This window comes from Plectropomus leopardus, chromosome 24 (assembly GCF_008729295.1).
Source record: "Plectropomus leopardus isolate mb chromosome 24, YSFRI_Pleo_2.0, whole genome shotgun sequence".
Taxonomy (NCBI): domain Eukaryota; kingdom Metazoa; phylum Chordata; class Actinopteri; order Perciformes; family Serranidae; genus Plectropomus; species Plectropomus leopardus.
The window spans coordinates 2,878,668-2,903,348 of NC_056486.1; the positions used below are offsets into that span (position 1 = coordinate 2,878,668).

The 24,681-nt window shown below is 39.7% G+C and overlaps 1 protein-coding gene and 4 non-coding genes across 5 annotated transcripts; 2 read left to right on the forward strand and 3 right to left on the reverse strand.

Moving 5' to 3' along the window:
* Positions 1-4,512: 4,512 nt before the first annotated feature.
* atp7b (ATPase copper transporting beta) lies at positions 4,513-24,110 on the reverse strand. Its single transcript, XM_042513046.1, has 21 exons — positions 23,923-24,110; positions 17,730-18,492; positions 15,773-16,003; positions 15,529-15,692; positions 15,275-15,436; positions 15,117-15,190; positions 13,754-13,937; positions 13,186-13,419; positions 12,620-12,711; positions 12,407-12,534; positions 9,902-10,056; positions 9,498-9,632; positions 9,209-9,403; positions 8,312-8,494; positions 7,503-7,686; positions 7,157-7,297; positions 6,904-7,046; positions 6,614-6,817; positions 5,978-6,095; positions 5,563-5,665; positions 4,513-5,076 (listed from the first exon to the last, which is right to left on the reverse strand). The coding sequence occupies exons 1-21, from the start codon at positions 24,082-24,084 to the stop codon at positions 4,860-4,862; spliced, it is 3,972 nt and encodes a 1,323-aa protein (XP_042368980.1). The 5' UTR covers positions 24,085-24,110; the 3' UTR covers positions 4,513-4,859.
* On the reverse strand, positions 7,356-7,429 carry trnai-aau. The gene has a single exon. It is a non-coding gene; the product is annotated as a tRNA-Ile (tRNA).
* trnar-ccu lies at positions 11,211-11,283 on the forward strand. The gene has a single exon. It is a non-coding gene; the product is annotated as a tRNA-Arg (tRNA).
* trnar-ccu lies at positions 14,006-14,078 on the forward strand. Its single transcript has one exon. It is a non-coding gene; the product is annotated as a tRNA-Arg (tRNA).
* trnar-ccu lies at positions 14,709-14,781 on the reverse strand. The gene has a single exon. It is a non-coding gene; the product is annotated as a tRNA-Arg (tRNA).
* Positions 24,111-24,681: the final 571 nt, after the last annotated feature.

Genomic DNA, 24,681 nt, shown 5'->3' on the forward strand with positions numbered 1-24,681 from the left:
CTGTCAATGTTCTTTAGATATGGCTTTAAAAGTATGAGACAGACAAGATCACAGCAACCTTGACCTTTGACCTGTTGCCATCAAACTCAAATCAGTTCATTCTTGAGTCCAAGAGTAAGTTGTGCTAAATTTGACAAAAAATCCCTCGAAGCGTCCTAGAGATATCACATTCATGAGAATGGGACGGACAGATGGGCAGACACCAAAAACATAATGTCACAGCCATCGCCGGCATGACGGCATGAAAATAACAGTAACACACAAAGATCACGCCCGCAGATTCTCAGTCAACCTCGCTATAACACAGCATCCTCATCCAAAATCCCGACTGCCCACATCACAAACAGAGAAGCTGTAAAACTTGTCAAACTTTTCCCAAACAGCAACAAGATCACGAAAGAGCACCAACACAGGAACAGAAGAAAAGAACAGACATTAAATACGTGACTATGCATCTCTGTGCTTTTTAAAAATCAAGCAACAAAAGGCTAAACAGAAACCCAGCAGCATAATAAATGCTGTACGGTAGATACGGAAGGAATGCAGAGACCTATACAATGCAGAGACAAAGCAGCTGCTGAACAAGTGCATGGCTGAACACAAAGAGGCTGCAGGGCTGGGTACACTTCAAACAAAGTGCTTTTCAGATTCCTGACACGCCCTCTTTTATGACTGTCCGAAACTGACAATCAGGCGTGAAAGCAGAAATATTTTCCTTATAATTCTTTTTCAAAGTGCATGTGCACAGAGTGAATGCCATTAAACCGTGGGTGCAATTATCCCCATTTGACGAATTGTCACATTTTGCGATGATGTCAGCCTTTATCAGCCGCTTTATGTGCAGTTCTGCAATCCAGCTGCCAAAAAAACGTCAGCATTGTGTGTTTTTGCAAACCCAAATACGTGACATTTGCATGTTTGATGATACACATTAAAACAACACTGTGGTTAATGTGTTGGTAGGTTTAGGCACAAAAACCATCTGGTTATGGTTAGGAAAAAAATTGTTTTGGTTTAAAATATCTGGGTTTGGGGGCACAATCCCAATGCATAGCAGAGATGTCTGTGAAAAACCACTTTTTGTGACACAATTTTGACAGGAAATGCAGTGATTTCTTGGCCAAAAAAACAAAACAACTGCCTTTCATGCCACAATACAAGGTCTCGGCAAAACAAAAGCGCTTCTCATGCCACTAACCCAGCAGGAAAAGCGGTGACTTCTTGGGGAAAAAAACAAATATAAACCTTTTTGTGTCACTTTCCCCGCTAGAAAAAGAGGCCCTAAAAAAATACCCGAGTTTGGATCCTAAAAATCTACTGGAAACAAAGCAATGATTTAAATGAATGAATAAATGATGACCTATAGTATAGCCCCAGTGGCTTAACTGATAAAACACTCCCCTCCTATGACAGAAATTGTGGATTCGTGTCCCATCTGAGGTGATAACCAACACAGAGATATCTACAAATTAGTGGCTGACTGATCAATATCATCCTCTGTGGAGATATATCTTTAATAATGACAAGACACTAAAAAACACTCATATTTGGTGCCTTAAAAGCTGGTGGAAACACAGCAAAAACACTTGAAATCTCAGCTGGTAACACACCATCCACCATCCCCTCCACCTCTAGTCAGCTCAAACACTATGACACTTTATAAACGTTGATAATAATACGCATGAAACGTGCATATATAACGTAGTCATGGTTTGGGGAAACATTTAACCTATTCCTGCCCAAATTTTGCATGTAAGGAAAAGCGCCTCCTACTGGACGTCATTCTGGTTAACCACAGTCAACATAGCTAGCTGCACAACACTAATATTAGTTACCAAATATTAGCTCCTGTTGGTTATCAAATGTCAAGGCTAACATTACCCAAACTGTTGTTACCAAACATTAGACCTAAACTTAGCTCATGTTAGCATTAGCGCGTTATGTGCTACGTTACATCTCCTAATTATTTATGTTTGCTAGCAGCTAGCAAGCGAAGGACTATGACAAACACTGAGGAAAGACGTGTTTTTGAACACTTTCTTGCTTAATACACAAGAAACTGGTTATATTTCTAGTTTAATATGAGCCATGGTACATCAGGCTAGCCTTAAAAATGAGTGTTTTTATACTTTTCACATTGTTGCTAACAAGGTATGCGCCCACTTTACACAAATGAGCCCATACACAAAAAACTACACATCCCAAGTAATATTTGTGCTGTTTGGGTGATTATAGAGACTTTAACGATTAAGTAGATATATATATGTAAACAAAAAAAATCATTATTATATGAAATTTACCTTTTCTTGAGAGGGTTTGCCTTCAGCGTGCGCTCAGGGGAGGAGGGTCAGGAAGTCAACAACGTCACGTGACAGAAAGCGCTTTTAAATTTTTTTTCATAAGAGCACTTTCTATTCATCTAGTCATTGATATAAAATATATATTTAAAAAATAACAATTAGAAATGTATTTATGAGTGGAAAATAATTATCACACACTTGGGGTTAATGGGTTAATGCCAACATTTTCTACAGGTGACCAGTTTGACACCCATTAACCCTTTGAAATCAGGCTCCTTACCATTGTTTTTGTGCTGCATTCAGCTGTCTTCTGCAAATATTTGCAAAAAATGTACTGCAAAATACAACAAATAAGTGGGTTTAAACAATAATTATCATTTTTTAAATGTAGGGGAAAATTTCCAGAGAACTATATTTTTAAATTACCATAACTATTTAAAATTATTTGAAAGAATAATCATAATTTTACATTTTTTTTATTCAGGTAATTTTCCTTTCTTTTTTTCCACCTTACAGCTTTATTTGTGCTAATTTTCAGCTTATTTTCTTATACTTTTCCTAATTTCTTGTTAATTTTTTCTTAAAACATTTTGGGGCTTTTTGGCTTTTGCCTTTATTAGAGATAAAAAAAAAAAGCTTAAGTGTGAGAGGGCAAGAGAGAATTGGAGATGACATGCAGGTGAACTACTGGGCACTCCTTAATTTGTTTTTTAGCTGCTCATTGCCTTCTTCCCATGTTTTTATTTATTTTTTTATTTTAAGAAATCAAGCCAATTTGCCTGGGTGTCAAAGGGTTAACACTTGGATTCATGCAACTAAATGGTCCTGACATGGACTTTAACAACAGTCTATAGAAAGTCAAGTTTCCTTCAATTAAATCACCAAAAAATTAAATATTATAGGATAAAGCACTTCATTTGGCTCTGATGCAGTGAAATGTGTTTAGAGAAAAGCAAGAGTGAAATAATCCTTAAAACTTACCTGAATGGGACGTGTGTTAGCAGCAGTGTCTCGTGTCTCCGGCCAACATTACGGGGAATAATTAGACCTTTGGCCTGGCTGAGCAGGAGGAGCACAGGTGCGATTAATAACATTAACGAGGCTCATTCACCTCCTACAGTTATTAATTACACCTGTGCCGCTCCTGCTTCCATACGTCAAAAGGAAATGAAATGAAATGGAAAAGGTCTATTATATTTTCTGAGAGCAGGACAATAGTCATATTTATAACCCTGAAGCCTGTTGTGAAACTGATTCTTTGTGGTTAACTTTAGACTCCATGAATCATCTGATTAATCCACTCCATTAATTATCCTTGGCACAGCTCAAAATACATTTGAAGAGAGGTCCCGAAAGTCTGCCCTCCACTTCTTCTTCGTCTTCTTCACTTCTATATTTAACAGCAGATAACCAAACTGCCAGAATAAAAGTTGGCATTGTACCTCTCTGCAATCTACTGATATAAACTTTTTTTAAGTTATTATGTAGCTGATAACTTTAATAATAATAACAAATAATGCATTTTATTTATAGGCACAGTTAAATGTATATTAAATGTGTGTGTGTGTGTGTGTGTGTGTGCGTGTATCTTTGTTTTTGTTTAATTCTATTTTCTTAATGTTCTTCTCTGTCTGCTCTTTTATTTTTTTCGGGGGGTGTAACTTCTTATAATTTCTTTTGTCTGTTTATATGTCCCTGCACTTACTCAAAGACACCCTAAGAGACACATTTAAATGCAATGTATCCATCGATCATAAAGTTAAAAAAAAGTAGGAATATACATTAGTAAGTTAAACTTACTACACAAAAGTTGTAATAAATGTGATTAATAGCAGTTCATGCTTGGATATCTTTAGGCACTAAATTACTGGATTATGGTTTGGAAAAGATGATTTGGATTAAAAAGCAGCTGGATCACAGCTGCAAATGTCTCACAAATGAAAAACAGCTAGAAATGCTGCTGAAGTCTTTCTAAAAACGGCCTTTTTTGGTGTCACAAACACCATTTTAAACACTTTACACGAGCAAAACCTTCGTTGAAGAAGCAGAATCTAAAACACAACAATGTGAAAAAATATTGTCCTCTTAGCTTCGGTGACAGTTTTTCTATCAAAGCACAGAATCAGAGCTGCTGGATGAAACAGGTGCAAAACACAAACACACGTTCTGGAAATTGTTCATGCATTATTTACGAGCTGAGACTCTCACAGTCTTATCCAAACAGTGTGGCTTTACTTTGAGTTGTGCTTACCATAAAAGTGCATTTGGACAGCAGTTACACGCACGCATTCATGTGGCAATTTTGATTTATGTGGCTCCTGTGTGAAAATAGAAAAAATGCATTAAATGACAATGCTTCAGTAATACTTTCTCTTTTAGCAGCTTGATTTTTTATCAGAAAGTTATAGATTAGAGCCACCGATAACGGTTTCATAAGGTGAATGTGCCGCGACAAAATAAAAGCACTGATCCTCATCTATTTACATAAATACATTAAAAAATACACAATCATAAACATGAGGAGCAGAAACTTTGTCCCAGTTCCTCTTCCCTTTTCCTTTACAACACATTAAGGTTCTGCACAGAGCTGATGGACGGTCCCTGGCTGGGTGTCACGGCGCTGTTTTGGCTCAGCTGCTCCCGAGCTCCGGCGGGGACAGTCGGGCCGCGTCGCTGGCCGTCCAGACCCAGATGTGTGCTGATCTGCGACGACCGGAGGCTCCTCGTTTGGCCCAGCGCTCGCACCTCATACAGCTCCGCCGAGGTTTTCTTGTACCTGGAGGACACAGATGGTTATTATGTTCACCTCTGAACTCAAGCGAGACAAAATATGAAGAAACTTTCGGTGAGGAGAGGCGAACAAAAGTCATAGCAAACAACAGGGCGGGAATAAAGATGTGATGCATGTTTACATTTTCAGACACAAATTTATAAAATGGGAAAACGTAACGAGAATTATTGAGTCCAAGCCGACATTTGCACCAAATTTTGAAGAAGTGAGACATTGTGTTCACGGCAATGAGGCAGACCTTGACCTTTGACCACCAAAATCGAATCACGTTATCGTTGAGTCCAAGTGAATGTTTGCGCCAAATTTGAAGGAAGCATGACAATGAACTTACATGGATTTACTCACAGTTCTTGCTTATAGTTGGTCATTAGAGACGTAAAAAGGAGGTATTTTCTTAGTATTTTGCATAATATATTTGCAAATAAGCAACATACAACATTAACTGAGCACTAATAACAGATAATCACTCACATTTTCAGCAATAAAGACGACAGAACCACTGAAACGGACGAAGCAGCCATCGCGGCGGAGCCCATCCAGGGCTGCAGCACCAGACCAACAGGCATGAACACACCTGCAACCAACAGAGGAGAGAGCTGCATGAGCAACTGTGCTTTCGTGTAATATTTTCGGATCAAACTTTGGGCTTCATGTCAAATTTGGAGTCTAACAAATTATAGTATTTCCTGTCAAATAACTTTTACTGTCAGCATTTCTTGTGGTGTGACCAGGAAGAGGGTAAGGAGTGGTGAAGCTGCGATGTGGAAGGTTTTCACGGAGGAACAGATCCTCCAAACGTTTAGGATGTACAGGGCTGCATTTCAAAACTGTCACTTGTACTTGTTGTCATAACTCGACAGGAAACTTCTGAGTATCACGAGTTCACCTGCAGCGATGGGTATTCCCAGGAGGTTGTAGATAAGAGCGAAGACAAAGTTAGTCCTTATCCTCCGCACAGTCTTCTTTGACAGCTCAACACTGGCAACCACATCCAGCAGGTCGTTCTGCAGAGTTTAAAAAAACTTCAGTTTAACTCTTTAAAACCAGAGAAAAAAACAATGACAGAAGAAAAAAAAAATTAGCAAGATATTAGTAACAATTACAAGAAAATTACATGAAAATTAGTATTAAAAAAAAAACAAAAAAACAAGGAAATTACCTGGAAAAAGTGCTTAAAAATGAATAATAATTTGGTTATATAATTTGAAATGTGTAATAATGACAATTATAAAAATAGGTTTATTTTCCGTAGCTTCTTTCTATGTTCCCGAGACCTTTTTCCCTGGCTTAAAAAAAATTAAAAAATAAATAAATAAACTAATTTCTTGCAATTTGTGGAACATTTCTCACTAAATTGCTCATTGTCTTTCTTCCCATATTTCTGAAATAAATGACAGTAATTTGCTCGGAGGGTTCAAAGGTTAACGAACTGAAAGGTGTCAGAGAGCAACAGAAGAAGGTTTCGGAGGGTTAAACATGTCACTGTATCTCCACACAGACTGTCAGTCTGAGTGTCACTTACTCGAATGAGAACGATGTCAGCCGCCTCGATAGCCACGTCCGTGCCTGTGCCGATGGCGATACCGACGTCGGCCCGAGCGAGGGCGGGCGAGTCGTTGACGCCGTCCCCCACCATGGCCACTCGCCGGCCTTGTTCTTGCAGCTCTTGGACTTTTGCCACTTTATGTGAAGGCAGCACCTCTGCAAACACCTTTCTGATCCCCACCTGAGCTCAAACAATAAAATATTCAATTTCATCCTTTATGCTCAGCTGCCTTTTTTAAAAAAATCCTTTAAAAAACGTTTCTTTACCTGAGCAGCTATGGCTTTAGCTGTGCGCCTGTTATCTCCCGTTATCATAACCACCTCAATGCCCATGCTGTTGAGCGTATGCACCGCCAACGCCGACTCTGCCTTCACCGTGTCCGCGATGGCTAACATGGCACACAGCACACCTGCAGAGAACACACACACACACACACACACACACACACACACAACATGAGGTGACAGATAAGCAATGAAAGGAAATGTCAGTGTTGTTTCTGCAGTGTTTTATCCTCACCATCTATCGCCACCAGGATAGCAGTCTGCCCTTTCGTCTCGTGGCTGGACATGGCGGCGTCAACGTCTGCGCCGATGTGGTGGCCGTTCCTCCTCATCCACTCTCTGTTCCCAATAAGGACGGAGTACGACAAAGGCTCGTCTGAGAGCAAAGAAATACTGTCAAAATCAAACTGAATGTCTGTGTGAATGCTAAAATCTGGCCAGTATGGGGATTGAACCCATGACCTTGGCGTTATTAGCACCACGCTCTAACCAGCTGAGCTAACCGGCCTGGTGCTCATTAAAACATTAACAGGTAAACATATAATTCTGAGTGTAAGCCCTGACACCGGGAGCCATCAGACCTGCAGACGTGTCCTCGGCAGCAGACAGCAGGCTGCTTTCGTCGGTGGTGGCTCCCGGCAGCAGGAACCGCTCTTCGTTCTGCTGCTGCAGCAAATGTTCCACGCTGGAAACTCGGCAGCTGATCCCACAACCGGGCACCGCCTGGAAGTCCTGGCAGTAGCCGAGCAAGTCACAGCCCAGCTCCTGTTAAAAGCACAGACAGAAAACATAAAAATACACACCTTCAGAAGACTTTGAATATTCTTATGCTCCCTTCACCTGCTCCTCGGAAATATCATATTTACGAGTTATGAGCACATGAACGGCCCTCGAAGGTCGTAATTACAAGAGAAATTGGAAAATTTTAATGATAACCGATAACTCAGGGCAGCAGAAATGGTGGAAAGCATGGAAACAGTGTTAACAGTCGGTGGTAAAAAAGTTATATATTTTGGTTTTTTTGTTTGGAGGAGCTATCATTTACTTTTAGTTATTGCATATTTTAATATATGCATCTTTTAGCTGTAGCAAGCAAGCAAACTTTTAACTATAAAGAATGACAGGTGAGTATATTAACAGTGATAACAAGGTTATTTTATAACACGAGTTACACTGGGAACAGCCTCTTGTTTAGTGTGTTAATCATCTTCTTTGTAGCTTCCATGTTGTTTCCACTTCACAACCTCAAAGTCATGAACACAATGAAGTCAGAAGAACGACTTCCCAAATCAGAAACTACAACCCTCCGACATCACATGAATGCACCATTAAACACACTGATGACACACACACACACACACACACACACACACGGAGGCATCTCTCTCACCTGTTTGCAGTGTTTGGCGACGGCCATGCCCAGCGGGTGCTCGCTGCTGGCCTCAGCTGTTCCAACCACCGCCAGGATCTTCCTCAGAGGCATGCGGGCCATTTCCCACAACACCAGCACACGAGTGACCCGCGGGACTCCGTTTGTAATTGTACCGGTCTTATCAAACATCACCACGCCGATCTGAGGGAGCACAGACACAAATCCTGACTCCATCTTTTTTTTTCATGTTTTCTTTTTGATCATCTTGGTGCTGACATTGAAGGGACGTCTCATCACTCCGTGCACTACATCAATGGTTATTTATTCAGCTGTTATCCATCAGAATTTTCACCTTCATGTGTATTGTTGTGATCCGACAGATGTGTCCAGAATGATAAAAGGTTCATTTGAAGCGAAGCAACAGTTTGAAACCAGTGTTTCCTCAGACCGCGCCGCTCTCACTGGAGTATGTTGGGTTTAAACGTTGTTTTTTTTGCCCGCAGGCAAACATTTTATCATTCTGAGCAGACTGTACACATCTGAGAGATCATGAAAATACCTTTGAAGACCTGCAACTTGCAGTTAAGAAAAAAAAAACCCTGTGATTTTCCACCAGAAAGGGAGCGATTTAGAGAGTGCTGAGGTCACAAAATAGGCTAAAAGTCACAAAAATCAATAGTTGTCTTTCTCTTTGGAGGGTAAATGTGCACAGAAAATGTCACGCAAATAAAGCCATAATATTTGGAGGTATTTTATATCATAATATCAATATGTTGGAGTTTGTTTTCTAGTATTAATTTTCATTTTGTTTGCATCGTTTGTGGCGGATTCAGACTCACAGGAAGTGATGCAGCCTGTGATCTAGTATTGTAATGCTAATAACAGATGTCAGATGTCAGATTTAAAGAGCGTTACTTTGTGTGCCAACTCCAGCGGCTCGCCTCCTTTAATGAGGATCCCGTTCTGAGCTCCGACCCCTGTTCCCACCATGACAGCTGTCGGGGTCGCCAGCCCCAGAGAGCAGGGGCAGGCGATGGACAGAACTGTGATGGACGCCTGGAAGGCAAAGCGGACGATGACCTCGGCCTTGGAGATGTTCTGGTTGTAACCCTGAGAGGAAGACATCGAGTTATTACGGTTTATTTGTTCTCTCTATGAAAGCTGTTTTTTTTGCACAAATCAAAACATTTGTGAGCGCACCTACCGGGAAGTTCTCCCTCACTATGTCGAAGTTGACAAACCCGACAGCGAGCCAGGCCACCAGCGTCAGCACAGAGACGATCACTATGAAGGGCACAAAGTAGCCGCTGAGCCTGTCTGCAAACTGCTGGATGGGCGCCTGAGAACACACAACAGAGAACGGAGGAAATATTTCTCTTGATCTTTTGCTCTTTTTTAATGTCCAAATCAGGTTTTTTTAAATTTATTTTTTTTAATTGATTTTTTGAAATTTTACTCAACAACAAAAATGAAAAACATACACACACACACACACACACAGCTACATAAGTAAATAAATAAATAAATAAAAATAAAATCAATAATATTTAATCCTACGCACCTTTCACTAAATGACTTTTTAAAGATAAAGCTCAAATTGTGTCTTACTTTGGAGGTCTGGGCCTCTTCCACCAGTTTAACTATCTGAGACAGAGTTGTGTCGGCGCCGACGTGAGTGGCCTCCACCAGCAGAGCACCGTGAGCGTTGATGGAGCCGGCAATCACCAAACTGCCCACCTTCTTACTGACAGGCATCGGCTCACCTGAGAGATGCAGAAAGGCAAACCAAGAAAGGTTTAAAAAACCTTAAAAATGCAAATGTTTTATTGAAAAAGTCCCTCCTCGTTCTTTTTTTACTGTGACATAATGTTTAAGACAGTTTAAGCAGGGTTTATGTCCTTATTGGCTCAGAGGTAAACGGTGCCAGCTAAAGCATCCATTAAACATATGACTTTAGTGCCAAGCGTATAAATATATGATTATTCTAAATGCTGCAGACATTTATTGCAAAGATAAAAAAAATATTGATTCGATTTCTGTGTGTTTAACTGTTGTTTGTTAACCAGAGAGCTCACATTTGTGAATTTGGTGCAGTGTTTGCTGCTTGTGTTTCAGTAAAACCACCAGGAAGCTGATGTTAACACTTTTTTTTTCAAGTTGTCAAAAAGCTAAGAGTTTGCAGAATTGCATTGCTTTTATGATAATAACTTGGCAACGGCTCTCCATTCCTGAAAAGTACACCCAGGAAAGGGTGTAATTCTGGTTTCAAAGATAAGGATGCTTCAGGCACAAAGTTTTTACATCATTTTGATTTCCTCTGTGATTAATTTATACATACTCCGTAAAAACAGCAAAAAATGACAAGGAGTGATGGGAAAGTGCTGCCCTGCTATCTGCGCTGCATCTTAAAAGCTCAGTCGTAAAAAGATGTGTTGTACATTTCTGCAAACCACGGATACATTGCATTAGCATGTATCATGATCAAATTAGCACCATCCACCAGCCAAACGCTGGAAAAATATGCAAGTGGCTTCTAGATTTGCTTCACTCACCGGCCAAAAAAACAATGGTTATTTATTGAGTGGCAGCTGGACGGAAAAGTTAATTTCAAACCCTGATTATGATACGCTGACACTTTAAACAATGCTGTGTTTAACATGTTAGATTTTGGCACAAAAAGCACCTTTCCATGCTTGAAACAAATCATGTTTTGGTTCAAAACCCCCAATTTTGAGTGCACTAACCCTGCTGGAAAAACAGCGACAGGTCACTAAAAAAACACCAATGCGAGGCGCCTTAAAAGCTACTTGCAAATCTATCCCGATGATAGCCAGCTCATATACTACGTAAAGTGCAAATGTAGCATATTCAATATATGTAGAAAGATGCAATGTTCACGTTTTTGTCTATTTTTGTAGCCCCAGTGGCCTAATGGATAAGGCACTGGCCTCCTAAGCCAGGGATTGTGGGTTCGAGTCCCATCTGGGGTGGTTACCCCTGGAGAGCTGTGTGACCCTAAACCAGAGGTTAGATGGTCATAATTGGTCTCTGCAGGGGTAATATCTTTGTCATCTGTACTACCACACCTGCAGAGATGCAGTTTGACATCAACATTGGTTGTGATTGCAGTGACTTTTAAGACTCTGAACATTGGTGTTTAAAAAAGGACCCATTTGCTCTTCTTCAAGCTTTTAGCCCCAAAATGTGGGTGCTCTCTGGTGCAAAGTCTGTGTTTTTCCACCAGGTACAGTGACACAAACAGCAGTTGTTTTTTACTGAGACATTGCTGCTTTTCCAGTGGGATTCATGCCCCTAAAACACGTATTTTAGAGGGAAGTCCCCATCCCAGTGGTCAACTGATCCTCTGCAAGCATTTCTGCTGAAACTTTTTAGATTTTAATTTCTGCAATCCTCATTACTGATTGTGGGCAGCTCAAAACATTAATTCTATCAACTGGGCTGTGAAGCATTATGAATATCATAATATGTATTCATTATAAAACTAGAACCAAGAGGCATTAAAAAATAAAATTAAAACTCAAATAAAACTGAAAATAAATAAATAAATAAATAATTATAATAATGATGATGATATCATTATAATTTTTAAAAATATAAAAAGTAATAAAATGTTTTTTTTTCCTAATAATAAGTAACAAAGTATGCAAAATAAACTGTTTAGTGTCTTTCATATTTTCAGAAAAATATCAAAAATAAAATTTTAACTCAGGATTTCAAAATGTAACTTCTCTCACAATATTTAAACTATACCCTCAAAGCTCCAAAATAATATTTAATGTTACCAATTTTAAAGATTTTACACAGATTTTGGAAAATAATTTTAGTTTTTAAGTTATTTTCATTCCCATACCCTCCATGCATTCTCTGTTTACTGTGCTGCAACTTTTTTTGCTTTTTTTAATATAATAAGTATCTAGACAGTAAACAGTGGAGAGGTCCTATACTGCGATCTGAAAAAGTGTAGGGGACATGTCCCCTGTGTCCCCCCTATAAATTACATCCCTGCATCAAATAGCCAGCAATCTGGAAACTTTAATTCCTGTCCTATCATCTGCTGTCAGCAGGGAATAAATTCCCCGCAGTTCATCCTACCTGTGATCAAGGACTCATCTGCCATGGAGCTCCCCTCAATCACCTTCCCGTCAACGGGGAACTTCCCTCCAGGGACGACTTTCACGATGTCGCCCCGCTGCACCAGCTCCACCACTACCTGCTCCTCGCTGAAACACACAAATGCACACACGGTCACACATCCCAAATCTCATATATTAACCCATAAACTCCACAGAGCGTCACGTGTCTCACCTGATGATGGAGTGGTTGTTTCCCAAAGTGACCACGGTGGCGTCGGTGGCTTGAAGTGACATTAATTTGGCCAAAGCCTCTGAGGTTTTACTCTACAAAATGCAGAAACAGCAAACATTTAAAACATGTTCTGGACTCATCGTTATGGGTTATTTTAAAGGTGCAGAATGTAGTATATGGGTATGAAATAATACACACATATTATCCTAATTACTGGAAATAAAGGAGAGCATCATCAAAATAGCCTATATATTTTTTTAAAAACATGAATACAAACATCCTGCTAATGCAGGTTGTATTGTGCCCTTAAAACCCCTATATTTTGTATACTATGTAATCATAAAGAACGTTTTTTCTTCAAAAACTTTTTTGAAGAACATTGTTTTGTGTTTTGTTGTTTTTTTATGGAGACATTACTGCTTTTCCAGCTGTGATTCTGCTCCGAAAAAAAAAAAAATCTAACTTCATTTAAACCACAGCGTTGAAACATAAAGTTCAACATATCCGCTACACAATAACGTGGTTTGCAAAACTGTACAGCGTACATTTGTTTTTTGTTTTTTTACCTTTGCAACATGCTCCAGCCATCGACCCAGAGCGATGAACACAAACAGCATGGGTGGAGTGTCGAAAAAGGTGACGGGACTCTGGCTGGCTCGCTCCGCCATGGCCACAATGAGGACCACGCAGGAGTAGATGTAGGCAATTGACGTGGCTAACACAATCAGCACGTCCATGTTGGCCGTGCGGTGCTTTAACGAGCGGTACGCCTGGATGTAAAAGTATCGTCCTCCGAAGATCTGGGGGGAAGAAAAAAACAGATATGGATTAAAAGCAGAATCTTAAGACCAAATCTCTTTGTTTTTGATGAACGTGTCTGCGGCTAAAGGCCAAGCAAAGAAGAAATGGATGGTATTTTTATCCATAAGAGTCCTTGACAGGATATTAACCCCAAGTTGGTGAGTCTAAAACGCACATTAATTATCAATTTAGCGAGGTATAGGATCATAAGACCCCTCTGAGGTAAGAAAAGAAAGCTTTACGTTAATCCCACTCTTGTATCCACATATACAGAACAGCCAGATGTTGCAAAAACACTAAGGTCCCAGTTCAAGACAATGTTGTGCTCCTCACCTGCACAGGTGTGCAGAGCAGGAAGAAGGCCAGGTTGAGGAGGGAGAGGCCGGGCAGCAGGTTCTGCTCCTCGGGCATGGAGCCCCCGTGCTCCTGGTGCTGACTGTCCATCACCATCATGTAGATCATGAGGCCCATGACGGGCAGCCCGAAAACTAGGCTGAGCAGGAAGGAGTTCTTCCACCTGGAAACATATTAATATTTAATAATCAATAATCTTTTATTGTTATAGTTCTACTGATGATCTATGTAGCCCCAGTGGCCTAATGGATAAGGCACTGGCCTCCTAAGCCAGGGATTGTGGGTTCGAGTCCCATCTGGGGTGGGTTCCACTTTAGTGAGCCAGCTGACATGAAAGGTGACAACTGAGGTATTAAATAATGACTCTAAACTATCTTGATAGATTAATCCTCATGTAACCACTGTTACCTGATGAAAATAACACCTGTCTTTGCCCTACGGAAAAGTCCAGCCTCAAATATGTTAACTGAGTGATTAAAAACAAGACATATACTTCCTAACTTTGCTCTCATCTGTGTCTGACAGTGACCAGGTTTCTATCAAGAATGGAGACAAAATTAGGACCAAATTTTCAGTAAAAAAGAAACTTTTTTTTTTTGCAATTTTTTTTTAACCTTTTTTATTCATTTTTTTTTAATTTTGGCATTTCCACTCAGGTTTTTCAATAAATTAATTTAAAAAATTGCTTAAAAAGAGGTGGATGGAAATGCACCAATTGTCTCCTGTGTAATTATCATCTCCAATTCATGTATTCATTTATTCTTTTGTTTATTATTTATTTATGCTTTTTTTTAAGTATTTCTTTATTTCACTATTTTTCTATGGAGATTATCATCAAGTCCAAGAGGAGATTTGTGCCAAATTCAGAGAAATTGCCTCAAGATCTTTGAGAAATTGTAATCATTAGATCAGGACCCAGTTAAATGCTGAAAATCACCCCAGATGGGACTCGAACCCACAATCCCTGGCTTAGGAGGCCAGTGCCTTATCCATTAGGCCACTGGGGCTACACAAATGTTGCACTATCCGTGGCTGGAGGAATAACGTCGTCCAACAGATGGACAACCAAAAATGTAAAGCAATTTATGATTTAATCAAGTCTCATCTGGGTTCATTAAAAATATTTAATTGCATTATATTTCCTCCACAGTCAAGGCAGTAACAGGAGTTTGCTGCCACATGTCGGCTTTTTCTCACTTTATCTGCATGTATCTAATAGAGGTTAAAGTCGCATCAAACGTAAGTGTAAATGTGTTGTGATGAAAATGATAATAGTGATGCCTAAAAGTGAATATGCCTAAAAAACAGCAATGATGGTGACAATTTTAAACCAGATACTTGCCGTCGAATTTCTTCTGTGTGATCGAGGTTGTTCTTGAAGCCCGCCTTCACCAGACTGGCCTCAAAACCGAGACTCTGGAATGAGAAATATAAACCAAATGTCAAATGTCAACAGCAGAAGAGGGTAAAACAACTATTTAAAACGTAAGTGATTCTTACCTGAATGATCTTGATAATATCTCTCGCTCCGAGCACTTCTGGGTCAAACTGGATCTGAGCTTTTTTGGTTGCGAGGGCGACGGAGGCCCCGAGGATCCCTTTGGTTGAGGTGAGTTTGGACTCGATGTTGTGCACACACGATGCACACGTCATGCCGGTTATCTATATGCAAAAAGAAGAACTTTTTTGTGGTATTTTTGGACGAAAACATGTATTTTCTATTCTATATCTATTGTATTCCTCAGTGGACTTACAGTGAGGTCTAGTTTTCCATGTGTCACTGCATTGTCTTCTATCAGCTTAGCACCAAATCCTAAATCTTCTATTAGCTGAGTTACAGCAGCAGCGTTGATGACTTCTGAATCATATTTCACCTCCGCTTTCCCAGCGATCAGTGACACCAACACCGTGATGACTCCTAGAAGTTGCAGTAAAATATTCTCATTAAATATGCAAACTAACACACATATTGTACGACAGCACCTGAGCTCGCTTTACCCTTGTGTTTGAGCAGGTTCCTCTCGATGTTGGCCACACAGGAGGCGCAGGTCATTCCCATTACGCAAATGAAGCATTTTTGTACTTTAATCTCGCTTGCAGGAGTCGCCTGTGATCCGGTGCCATTGCTGACTCCAGCTTTGTTGGGAGAGCGCAAGTCAGAGAGGTCAGAAAGTCCAGAGCTAACAGGTTTGGACTTCTCTTGACCCTGGAGGTTTTTTGATGCAGGTTCTGTAAAAAGACAGGATTTAAGATGCTTTGAACATTTCAGAGGGTCAGTGTCCTTAAATATTCTCACAAACTGCAGTGTTATATACTGCAGCTGATACTCCATTTCAATGGAATAAAGTACTGTCGAAGAAATACTTCTATTAAATACTAAGTAAAATACTTCACCCACATAATGACCATTCGTATATCAGTTCTTTACGCTTAGTTACACTGAATTTGTAAAGGAAACATAGTTTTCCTGCATTTCTCGTCCCTACTGGAAAAATCTACCATCACCTCCGCCAATGTGCTGTAGGTTTTCTCACTCTTTAGACTCCAGCATTTGCTTAGAGCGTCAAAAAAATGTCATCACTTGATGCATCTAATGCCACTGCTAAAGGGTGCCTGGGTATCTGACGCCAACAGCCACTGACCAGCTGATATTTGACAAGTTGGGAGTGAAACCGTGTTGCATTGCTTCCCAATCCAACAGTTCTGTATGATGTGGAACTAAAAAGGTGAAACTTTTTTTTTCTCCTCGAGTCCCACTCGTCCCGCATGTTTTAGGTCTCTCTCTGCTCCAACGATCAGCTGGTTATGAACTCCTGGAGCTGCTGACTGACACGCTGATCATTTCAATCAGCCGTGTTGCAGTGTTGTGTTCAGCTAAATTTTAAGTACAAAGAAGTACAAGCCAATAGTGGCACAAAAAAAGCTGCTTTATAGCTTAAAACAACCCCGCTACCAAAAATAAAGCCTGACCTTGATGGCTGCAAATGAAAGAATCTGCTCATAATCTGCCCGAGTTAATTCCACGTCTTGGCAAGCTGTTTTCGTCATTAAATCCAACAAGAAAGGCCCGACCGGCATAAGAGCCCTCCACGTTGAACTGGAGAGCATATTTGTCTGGTTTCCACGGTAACTGGTGGAAACTGAGGCGAGGTGAACATGAGGTGCACTGGAAAGAATTTAATCAGCCTCTTTCCTCATAAGGTACAGGTGTCACCATTAGCTTTCTCTTTGTAGATCCAAGGTGATATATAACTGAGTTTTAGTGAATGCATCACATGATATAATGCACAAATATTCATGGGTGGGATGGAAACAGTCTGAGTGACAAAAAGTCATCTGAGGGCCTCTTACAATGGGTGTTTTATTCCTCGAGCTGAAAAAACACTTCAGTGCTACTTCTAGGAAAGATGAACAAGCTGAAAAGCTGAATTAGATTTCGAGGGAAAACTGATTTTGTTGTAACTGGATTAAAAAGACCTCAAACTTACTATTTTTGTTTACTCATATCCTCTTTATTGCATGCTGCAATTTTCTTTTATGACTAACAAATGTGTCTGCACTCGTCTGTCCGATTGTTGCAATGCATTTTAATCATGAAACTTGTCATGTTTGCAGCATCAATTTACGTCTACTTAAAGTGCTTGTTTTTGCTGCTGACAAACTCTCATTATTCTACGAATGAGCAACTTGGTAATTGAAAAAGCTTTGGAAAAACTATATTTATAGTATATCATAATTACATATTTTGAATTATGTTCCTTTTTTATTGTTTTTTTTTCTTTTTACTTTTTTCTGTCTTACTCATGTCTTGCTGATGTTTTGGGTCATTTCTTCTTTTGTTGCTCAGTACCTTCTTGACATGTTTTTGGGACCATTTTCCCAGGTTTTAAAGGGTTAATTTACAGCTTGTATTAGCCAACAAAATTTAAGCAAAAGTAAAACTCTACCTCCCTACCTTCAAGTGATGCGTCAAAGCCCATGTCCTCGATAGCTGCCCTGAGGTGCTCCGGCTCCGTCAGACTGGGGTCAAAGGTTATCGTTCCCTTTTCCTCCTTCAGTGACACGGCTATGGACGTCACTCCCGTCATCTGAGAGATCCTCCCTTCTATGGACTGCACGCACGAGTTGCAGGTCATCCCTACGATCCAAACGGTCACAGTGGAGCTCGACACATCCCGCTGCCAGTAGCTTATATCAAATCCGGACAGATCATCGGTTAATAAAGTAGCACCAAAACCCATGTCCTCGATGTTGTCTCTAAGCTCCTGTTGTGAGACGACAAGAGGTTGATACACAACGAGCGCCACAGCGTCCTGAAGAGACACCTGAATATGTGAAACCCCATTTAGAGGACCAATGTGTCCCTCAATGGACTGCACGCAGGACTGACAGTGCATCCCGTCCACTCTGATCTGCACCGCAGACTCCACGTTGAATCCCATCCTCTGGAGCTCCGCTGCGACCTCTTTGGCTGTGATAACTGAGGTATGATAGTCCACTTTGGCCAAGCTGCTGCGGACAGACAAGCTGACAGCGAGAACGCCACTCAGGCTGCAGATTCTGCTCTCGATGGCTTTGGCCTGGTGCTCTGCGCTGAGTCCCAGGAGTTTAAAAGTTGTTGTGGAGGCAGTTTTGGGCGGAGGGTAGAGCTCGCTCTGACTGCCGTACTCGTAGGCCAAGTTGTCGAGGCCTTGCTGCTCGATGTCGAAACCATTCTCCTGGAAAGACGAGAGAAAAGTCAGCATTTTTCACCTTTATTTAACAGTTAAGAGTTCCTGCTGGCTGCACAAGTGAGATCTTGCACTATCATGTTGTGTGCATTTGCTCAGAAAGAGGGACGCTTTTAATTTCCTGTTCCATCAATGTAAGCATGCCAGCCGTGTTTTCTTTTGCTCTATTCATCCTCAGGGCGAGAAATAAAGTAGGAACTTATTCCATAAGCCAACAACCTTTCAGCAACTAAACCCTTGCTATCATATATGTCAGCCGATACACCTGCTGTCTTCTCATCTGTGCTTTTTTTCTTGCAACTTTTACATGAAAATACGTTTCCTAGAAAAGATCATTATAGAGTGCTGCAAGGATGCTGTTTTTCTGTGGCAGCTAGTGTCGCCTTGGTTCCTTCGTCAAAAAGTCGTGGGATTTTCCTGTTTGGTTTTGGATTATTGTAGAAAATAAGCTCTGTAGTAAACAAACGTTAATGATACTTATGAACGTTAATGATTTTGAAATGCTAATGTAATTGTCGGGAGCAAAGAGTTAATATTCAGCACAGGTTGCTTGACATTTTGACATGTCATACATTTATAATCATTATAAAAAAATTTGTTACAAAAATATTATGTTTTTAAGCACTTTTAAGCACTACAGGTTATTTCCTTGTTTATCTTTTACTTTCTTTTTCTTTTTTTCACATATTTTAGTTTCCTTCTGCGCGTTGACGTGGTTGACAAGTGTGGCTCGGTAGAAAGAAAATAGATCCTACATGAAACTGCTCAAAACAGGGTCTGTGGATTATCCTGAGTAGTAAACAAATACTACACGTATATGAGTAAAAATATAGATTTTTGATTTTGGGGTGACCAGACAACAGTTGCAATATCATGATTTTTAATTTCCCCTTAAATTAACAGAGCAAGGCAACTTTCCTTGCACGCTGGCTAAACTGGATTTAAACATCTATATATGTTAAAAACTGAAAGAGATCACCTTAAACAGGAGAAGGAGGTGGTTGGATTAAGTGGTAATTTCAATTTAAATAGTTTAAATACCACTTGACGCTTTAACTCTGCTAATAGGTCGTCATCTAAAATGGGGTCTCCCTTTGACCCCAGAAGAAAGACGCCCAGCATAATGCCAGTTTGGGGCCTAAAGACCACATGATCGGCCCTTCGCATAAGCCTCCCAACGTGACTCTGCTTAAAGTCAGTCGTCAGCGGCGCCTCGCAGAACTGAAACGAGAAGTCAACCCGTGTGAGGAGCTGCACTCAAACAAAAAAGCACGTCTTTTTATCCTTTTGTCCTCAGCTCGGTAAAGCAAAACTCTATGTACTTTGGACGAGCATCTTTCTGCACATTTTTAAACATATTGATTTGCTTAGCAGAGGATGGTTCAATCCAGATAGGACACAAACCCACAGTTTCTGCCTTTGGAGGCCACTAACTCCCAATGAACATGGTAAATATAGCATGTCTCTGCAGTTTGCATGCCCACACCAAAGGAGTACAGTTTCAGTGCTGCTCTCCTATAGCGGTAATGCTGCCAGACCTCCTCTCCTGTGTGCTTTACTGAAGAAAGAAGTGCTAAAACCCACACTTAAAAAGCCAGAACAATAAGTCCTTTGTCCAGCCTGCTCGCCTTTATGCAAAGCTTTTTCTTCATACAATGAGTATGAAGAGGGCAAATTTCATGCCCAACTTCAGCCCTCCAGACTGCAGCCTTCATATGACTTTGATTGGGAAATCTTCATTTCTCTACTGGCAGGTGGCACAATCCAGCATGAAAAGAAAAAAAAAACAGTTTTCATGCCAAAATCCCCGCTGGAAAAACAGTGACAGGTCGCTGCCAAACAACCATGTTTGTTGTCTAAAAACAAATCAGGAAAAGGAGCACCCACTTGCAAAGAAACACCCACATTTAGGTGTCTTTCAAGAACCGGCAAACCACATTTAAAGGAAAACTTCACCTCCCAAATTTCCAGTTGTATATCGGTTACTCACCCTGTGTTACGCTGAATTTTGTGAAGAAAACTTTGTTTCACTTTCATGCCTCCGCTGTGAATGAATAATCCAGAAACTGAGAAAATTATTGATGAATGGAAGTCATAGGGGTCCACATTTAACAGCTACAAAACTATATAAAAACATCAATTTAAAAACTTGTGCAGTATAACCCAAGTTTTATTCATCCATTTGTATGCTCTGTACTTCCCAAACACATGCCACTTACTGCCAAATATAGCGATTTCTATCACTTTCTTTTTAAGCCTCCAAATTTTAGTGAGAAAAACAAGGATTTTATCTAACTTATAACTCAGGAGCTGCTGGTCTATCGCTGCCTCAATCTGTTAGTTTGTGTCATTGTGTGACTTTGGTGAATCTGAACTAATCCTTTAAAACACCAAAGTTACACAATAACACAAATAATCTACCTGATGAAAGCAGCAGTAGACCAGCAGCTACCATAATCAGAGAGGGTAAATTATTATTTTTTATCAATGCAGTCTGGCTTTACAGACAACAAAGATAACTTTCAGTTCAGTTTTAAATACTAAGGATTTGGTGAAAATGTTTCTGGTGGGAAATGCTGAGAACACGATTGGTTAAATGAGACTTGGATGAAACTGCACGAGTTATGTGAGAGTTTGTAAACTCATGTTTTGATAGTTTTGCTGTTGTTAAAGGTGGACCGCTATGACTTCAATTCATCAAGAATATTTAGTTTTTCATTCACTGTGAAGGCATGCAAAAAAAACAAATTTTACATTATACATATATGTTGTTTAACTGATATACAAATTGTCAATTTAGAAGATGAAGCACAGTACACAACTGCACAAAAATTAGGATTTTTATCTTTGATTCTAGCTGCAGCAGAGCGTAAACTTTCCAGACAATTTTCATTCCTTGAATCTAAAGAGGTGCACACATTCGCTGAAGCACAGATTGGACTCAAACCCACCATCCCCAGCTAAGGAGGTCAGGTCTTATCCATTAGGCCACTGGGGCAACAACTAGAAATGAAAAATCACTGTAATATCAGTCTCACAATGTGAATTGCACCACAGTGACTGCAGATCTGCCCCCCTGTGTTCCCCTCTGCATCACTGTGACAAAGGCAAACACTGACATATTGACTCCTGTATCAGGAGTGTTCAACTGTTCAAAGTTCAATAAATCAACAGACAGCCGATCAACACAAACGCTTCCCGGAAACATCAAACTCTGCAATAAATGTGCAGCAGTGATAAATGACACAGCGTACCTGTAACACTGTAAACTGTGTCCCAGTGACCCCGCTGTACTTTATGCTTTGTTTGTCTTGTGCAGATGAAAATATGAACTGAGCTAAGAGGCCTCAGTGTGGCCCAATCTGAGGTTCAGGGTCAGCCAAGGGTACGTAAGGGAGTCCTAGGATGTCCTAAAGATAATAAGACACAGACAGGTCCAACTCTGCTCTATAGAGTATAAATGTGGCATTTTTTACAGTTTTATGTGCAATATGTGCAATATATATATATATATATATATATATATATATATACATAAAGGAAGGCACTTATAACATAGAATAAAATAAAATAAAATAAAATAAGATAACAATAAAGATATGTACAGTATGTACAGAGAACAAACAAATAAACAAAAAGCCAAAAAGATAATAAAGAACATAAAAAAGAAAAAAAAGTGCAAATAAGTGTGCAAAAGTGAAGATGGATGAGGATTATGGCGGTTTCCACTGAAATATTGTTTCTTTTTACTTTTAAAATGTCGTCTTGATATATTTAATGACATCTTATTGATTTAAAACTAATTTTGACCAATTTTAAGCAAATTCACACAGCTGTTCTTGCACAAAAAATGTCAAAATGTGAACTAAAAAGAAGGAAATTTGTGTGTTTTCAATATGTTTTAGTGTCTTTGATTGGATTTTTTGTATAAATGTTTTTGGAAAGCTCCATTTAACACAAGCTATTTTTGTAACTTTGACGACAATCAAAGTGTGTGTTTGATATCATTTAATCGTGTCATTCTGAGCCCGTCTCGATGCAATGACTTGCATGACTACATTACATTTATTTGGCTTTTATCCAAAGTGCTTACAATAAGTGCATTCAGCCTGAGCAACATGAGCTGGATGTTACAGATGATACATGAGCATAATCACTGACTGCACTCACTTCCCGACAATAAAACGCTTGTTCGTTGCAGAATCGTTGCAGAAATCAAATGATCTCACACATATATGAACTGTAACTTCTTTAAGCATCTACTTGCATCTATACCTTTACCAGTTTCTAACTTATTCATTCTATTTGTCTCTGTTGTGTTTTTGCGTCTTGTAATGCCACACTAGAAAGCACTTTGAGTTGCATTTAAGTATATAAGGTTTTTTTTTTTTTTAAATTGACCCTCCCTGAGGCGACAAACACCAAAACTGGAGCCAATACAAGCCATCACCAAAAAAAACAACAACAAATAAACCCAAAAAAACCCCAAAAACACCAGCTCATTTCTTCAGCAAAATTCAAATCGTGCTTAAAAACTGTGCTATAGGACCATTGAAAAATTGAAAATCTGCCAAAATTTTCTGTTTTTACTGTTTATGTCTACGATAAATGTTGTAATGTTGGTGATTTTTAAACAAAACATGCCCTTCATGACTAGAAGTGATGACTTAAGAGAAGAACAGATTTGTGCAAAGATAACAGGCAATAGAACAATGTAACAAAGTACATTTACTCAAGGACTATACTTCTATACTATACCATATACTACTCCGCTACATTTATCTTTGGGAAATTAAGATTTTTGCTTAAGGAAACTACCCAACAGTTTATACAAGCACAGCTAAAATGGTTAGTTGATTAATTAATTGTCTGATTGACAAAGCATTGATTGCCAACTATTTTAATAAACATGTCTTTTTTTCTATTTTTTATTTTATTTTTAAATAATTTTTAGTTTTTGTTTTTGTCTGTTTGTTTTCACTATACTACAATGTCCTGATTGTCCTTGCAAACTTTCACTTAATTAACATTTTACAGTATTGTACAGTGTGGTGTTGGTACTTTTACTTCAGTAAAGGATCTGAATACTTCCTCCACCTCTGGTAAAATCTTATTTGGAGCTTAACCTGTTGGATAAAGGAAGTAAAATAAAAAGTACAATATTCACTTCTGAACTGAAGTACAATCATGGTGAAAATACTTAAGTAAAGTAAAAAAATGTGTGCAAAGATGCAGTACTTATCACCAGAGTAACGCATTGGTGACCTTTCGCATGAAAATCATCAATGAGGAAAGTTTCCATTATCTGCTCTGGAATTTATTAAACCCCAAAATGCTCCTGGTGGATCTCTGGCCGAATAAAAACTTTTAAAATAAGACTTTAAAAGTAAAATTTGACACGGCTCTGTGGAGGCCTACCTTGAACTGGGGCGCGCAGAGTCTCGCGCTGCAGCCGCCGGTTTGGTGGACGCTACAGGTGCAGTCCGGTTTACATTCAACCATGCAGATCTGCTCCCTCGCGCCCTGCGACGACTTAAACACAAACTTCGAGACATTTTTCGGCGACTTTGGCGAAAACATGTTGTGTCTGCTGTAACGCCGTTTGGTTTATCTGCGTCAATCAAAGCCAGAGGGCAAAAGTCCGCAGAGGGCGCGCGCTCCGTGCTGTTGGTGGAGATAAGAGGAGCGCAGCGCAGCGCCGGTGCGCACTCCAGACAAACGTCATTTTATTTTGGTGCTCAGCTGCGGAGTTGGAGGGTTTTGATCAGAGGGGGGGTCAAGAAGAAAGGGTGGGCTAAACTTCCAATCACATGACTTTTGCAGAAAGTGCAGAAACAGATTACACAGCCCAAAACAATGCATCATTTTAACACTTAAAGCCCCACGAGGCCTTAAAGATGATCTCCACTGAGCTGCAATTTTGAGGACTTCTGTGAATATTTAAGGGGAAATTTGGTACAGGAAAAAAATCCACGTTATGTGTACAAAAATATGTTTTTTCAAATCCAAATAAATGTAAGTAAGCAGCAAAAAAAGGGAGAATAGTTGGTAGTTTTCAAAATAAAAGCCAGTTTGGGGGTAGGTTTTTTTTTACATAAATACAAAAAAAAGAAAAATACAATCAGAGCCAAAAAAAAAAAAACATTTCATCTGACTTTATGTCATATCAAAAAAGGG

Bases quoted from the DNA above. Each gene is read 5' to 3' on its own strand.
- atp7b (XM_042513046.1), bottom strand. From the start codon at position 24,084: ATGTTTTCGCCAAAGTCGCCGAAAAATGTCTCGAAGTTTGTGTTTAAG. The intron at 15,693-15,772 runs GTAAAGCGAGCT...TGCAACTTCTAG, and splicing joins GAACCTGCTCAAACACAAGG to GAGTCATCACGGTGTTGGTG. The intron at 7,298-7,502 runs GTCTGATGGCTC...CTTTGCTCTCAG, and splicing joins TGCCGAGGACACGTCTGCAG to ACGAGCCTTTGTCGTACTCC.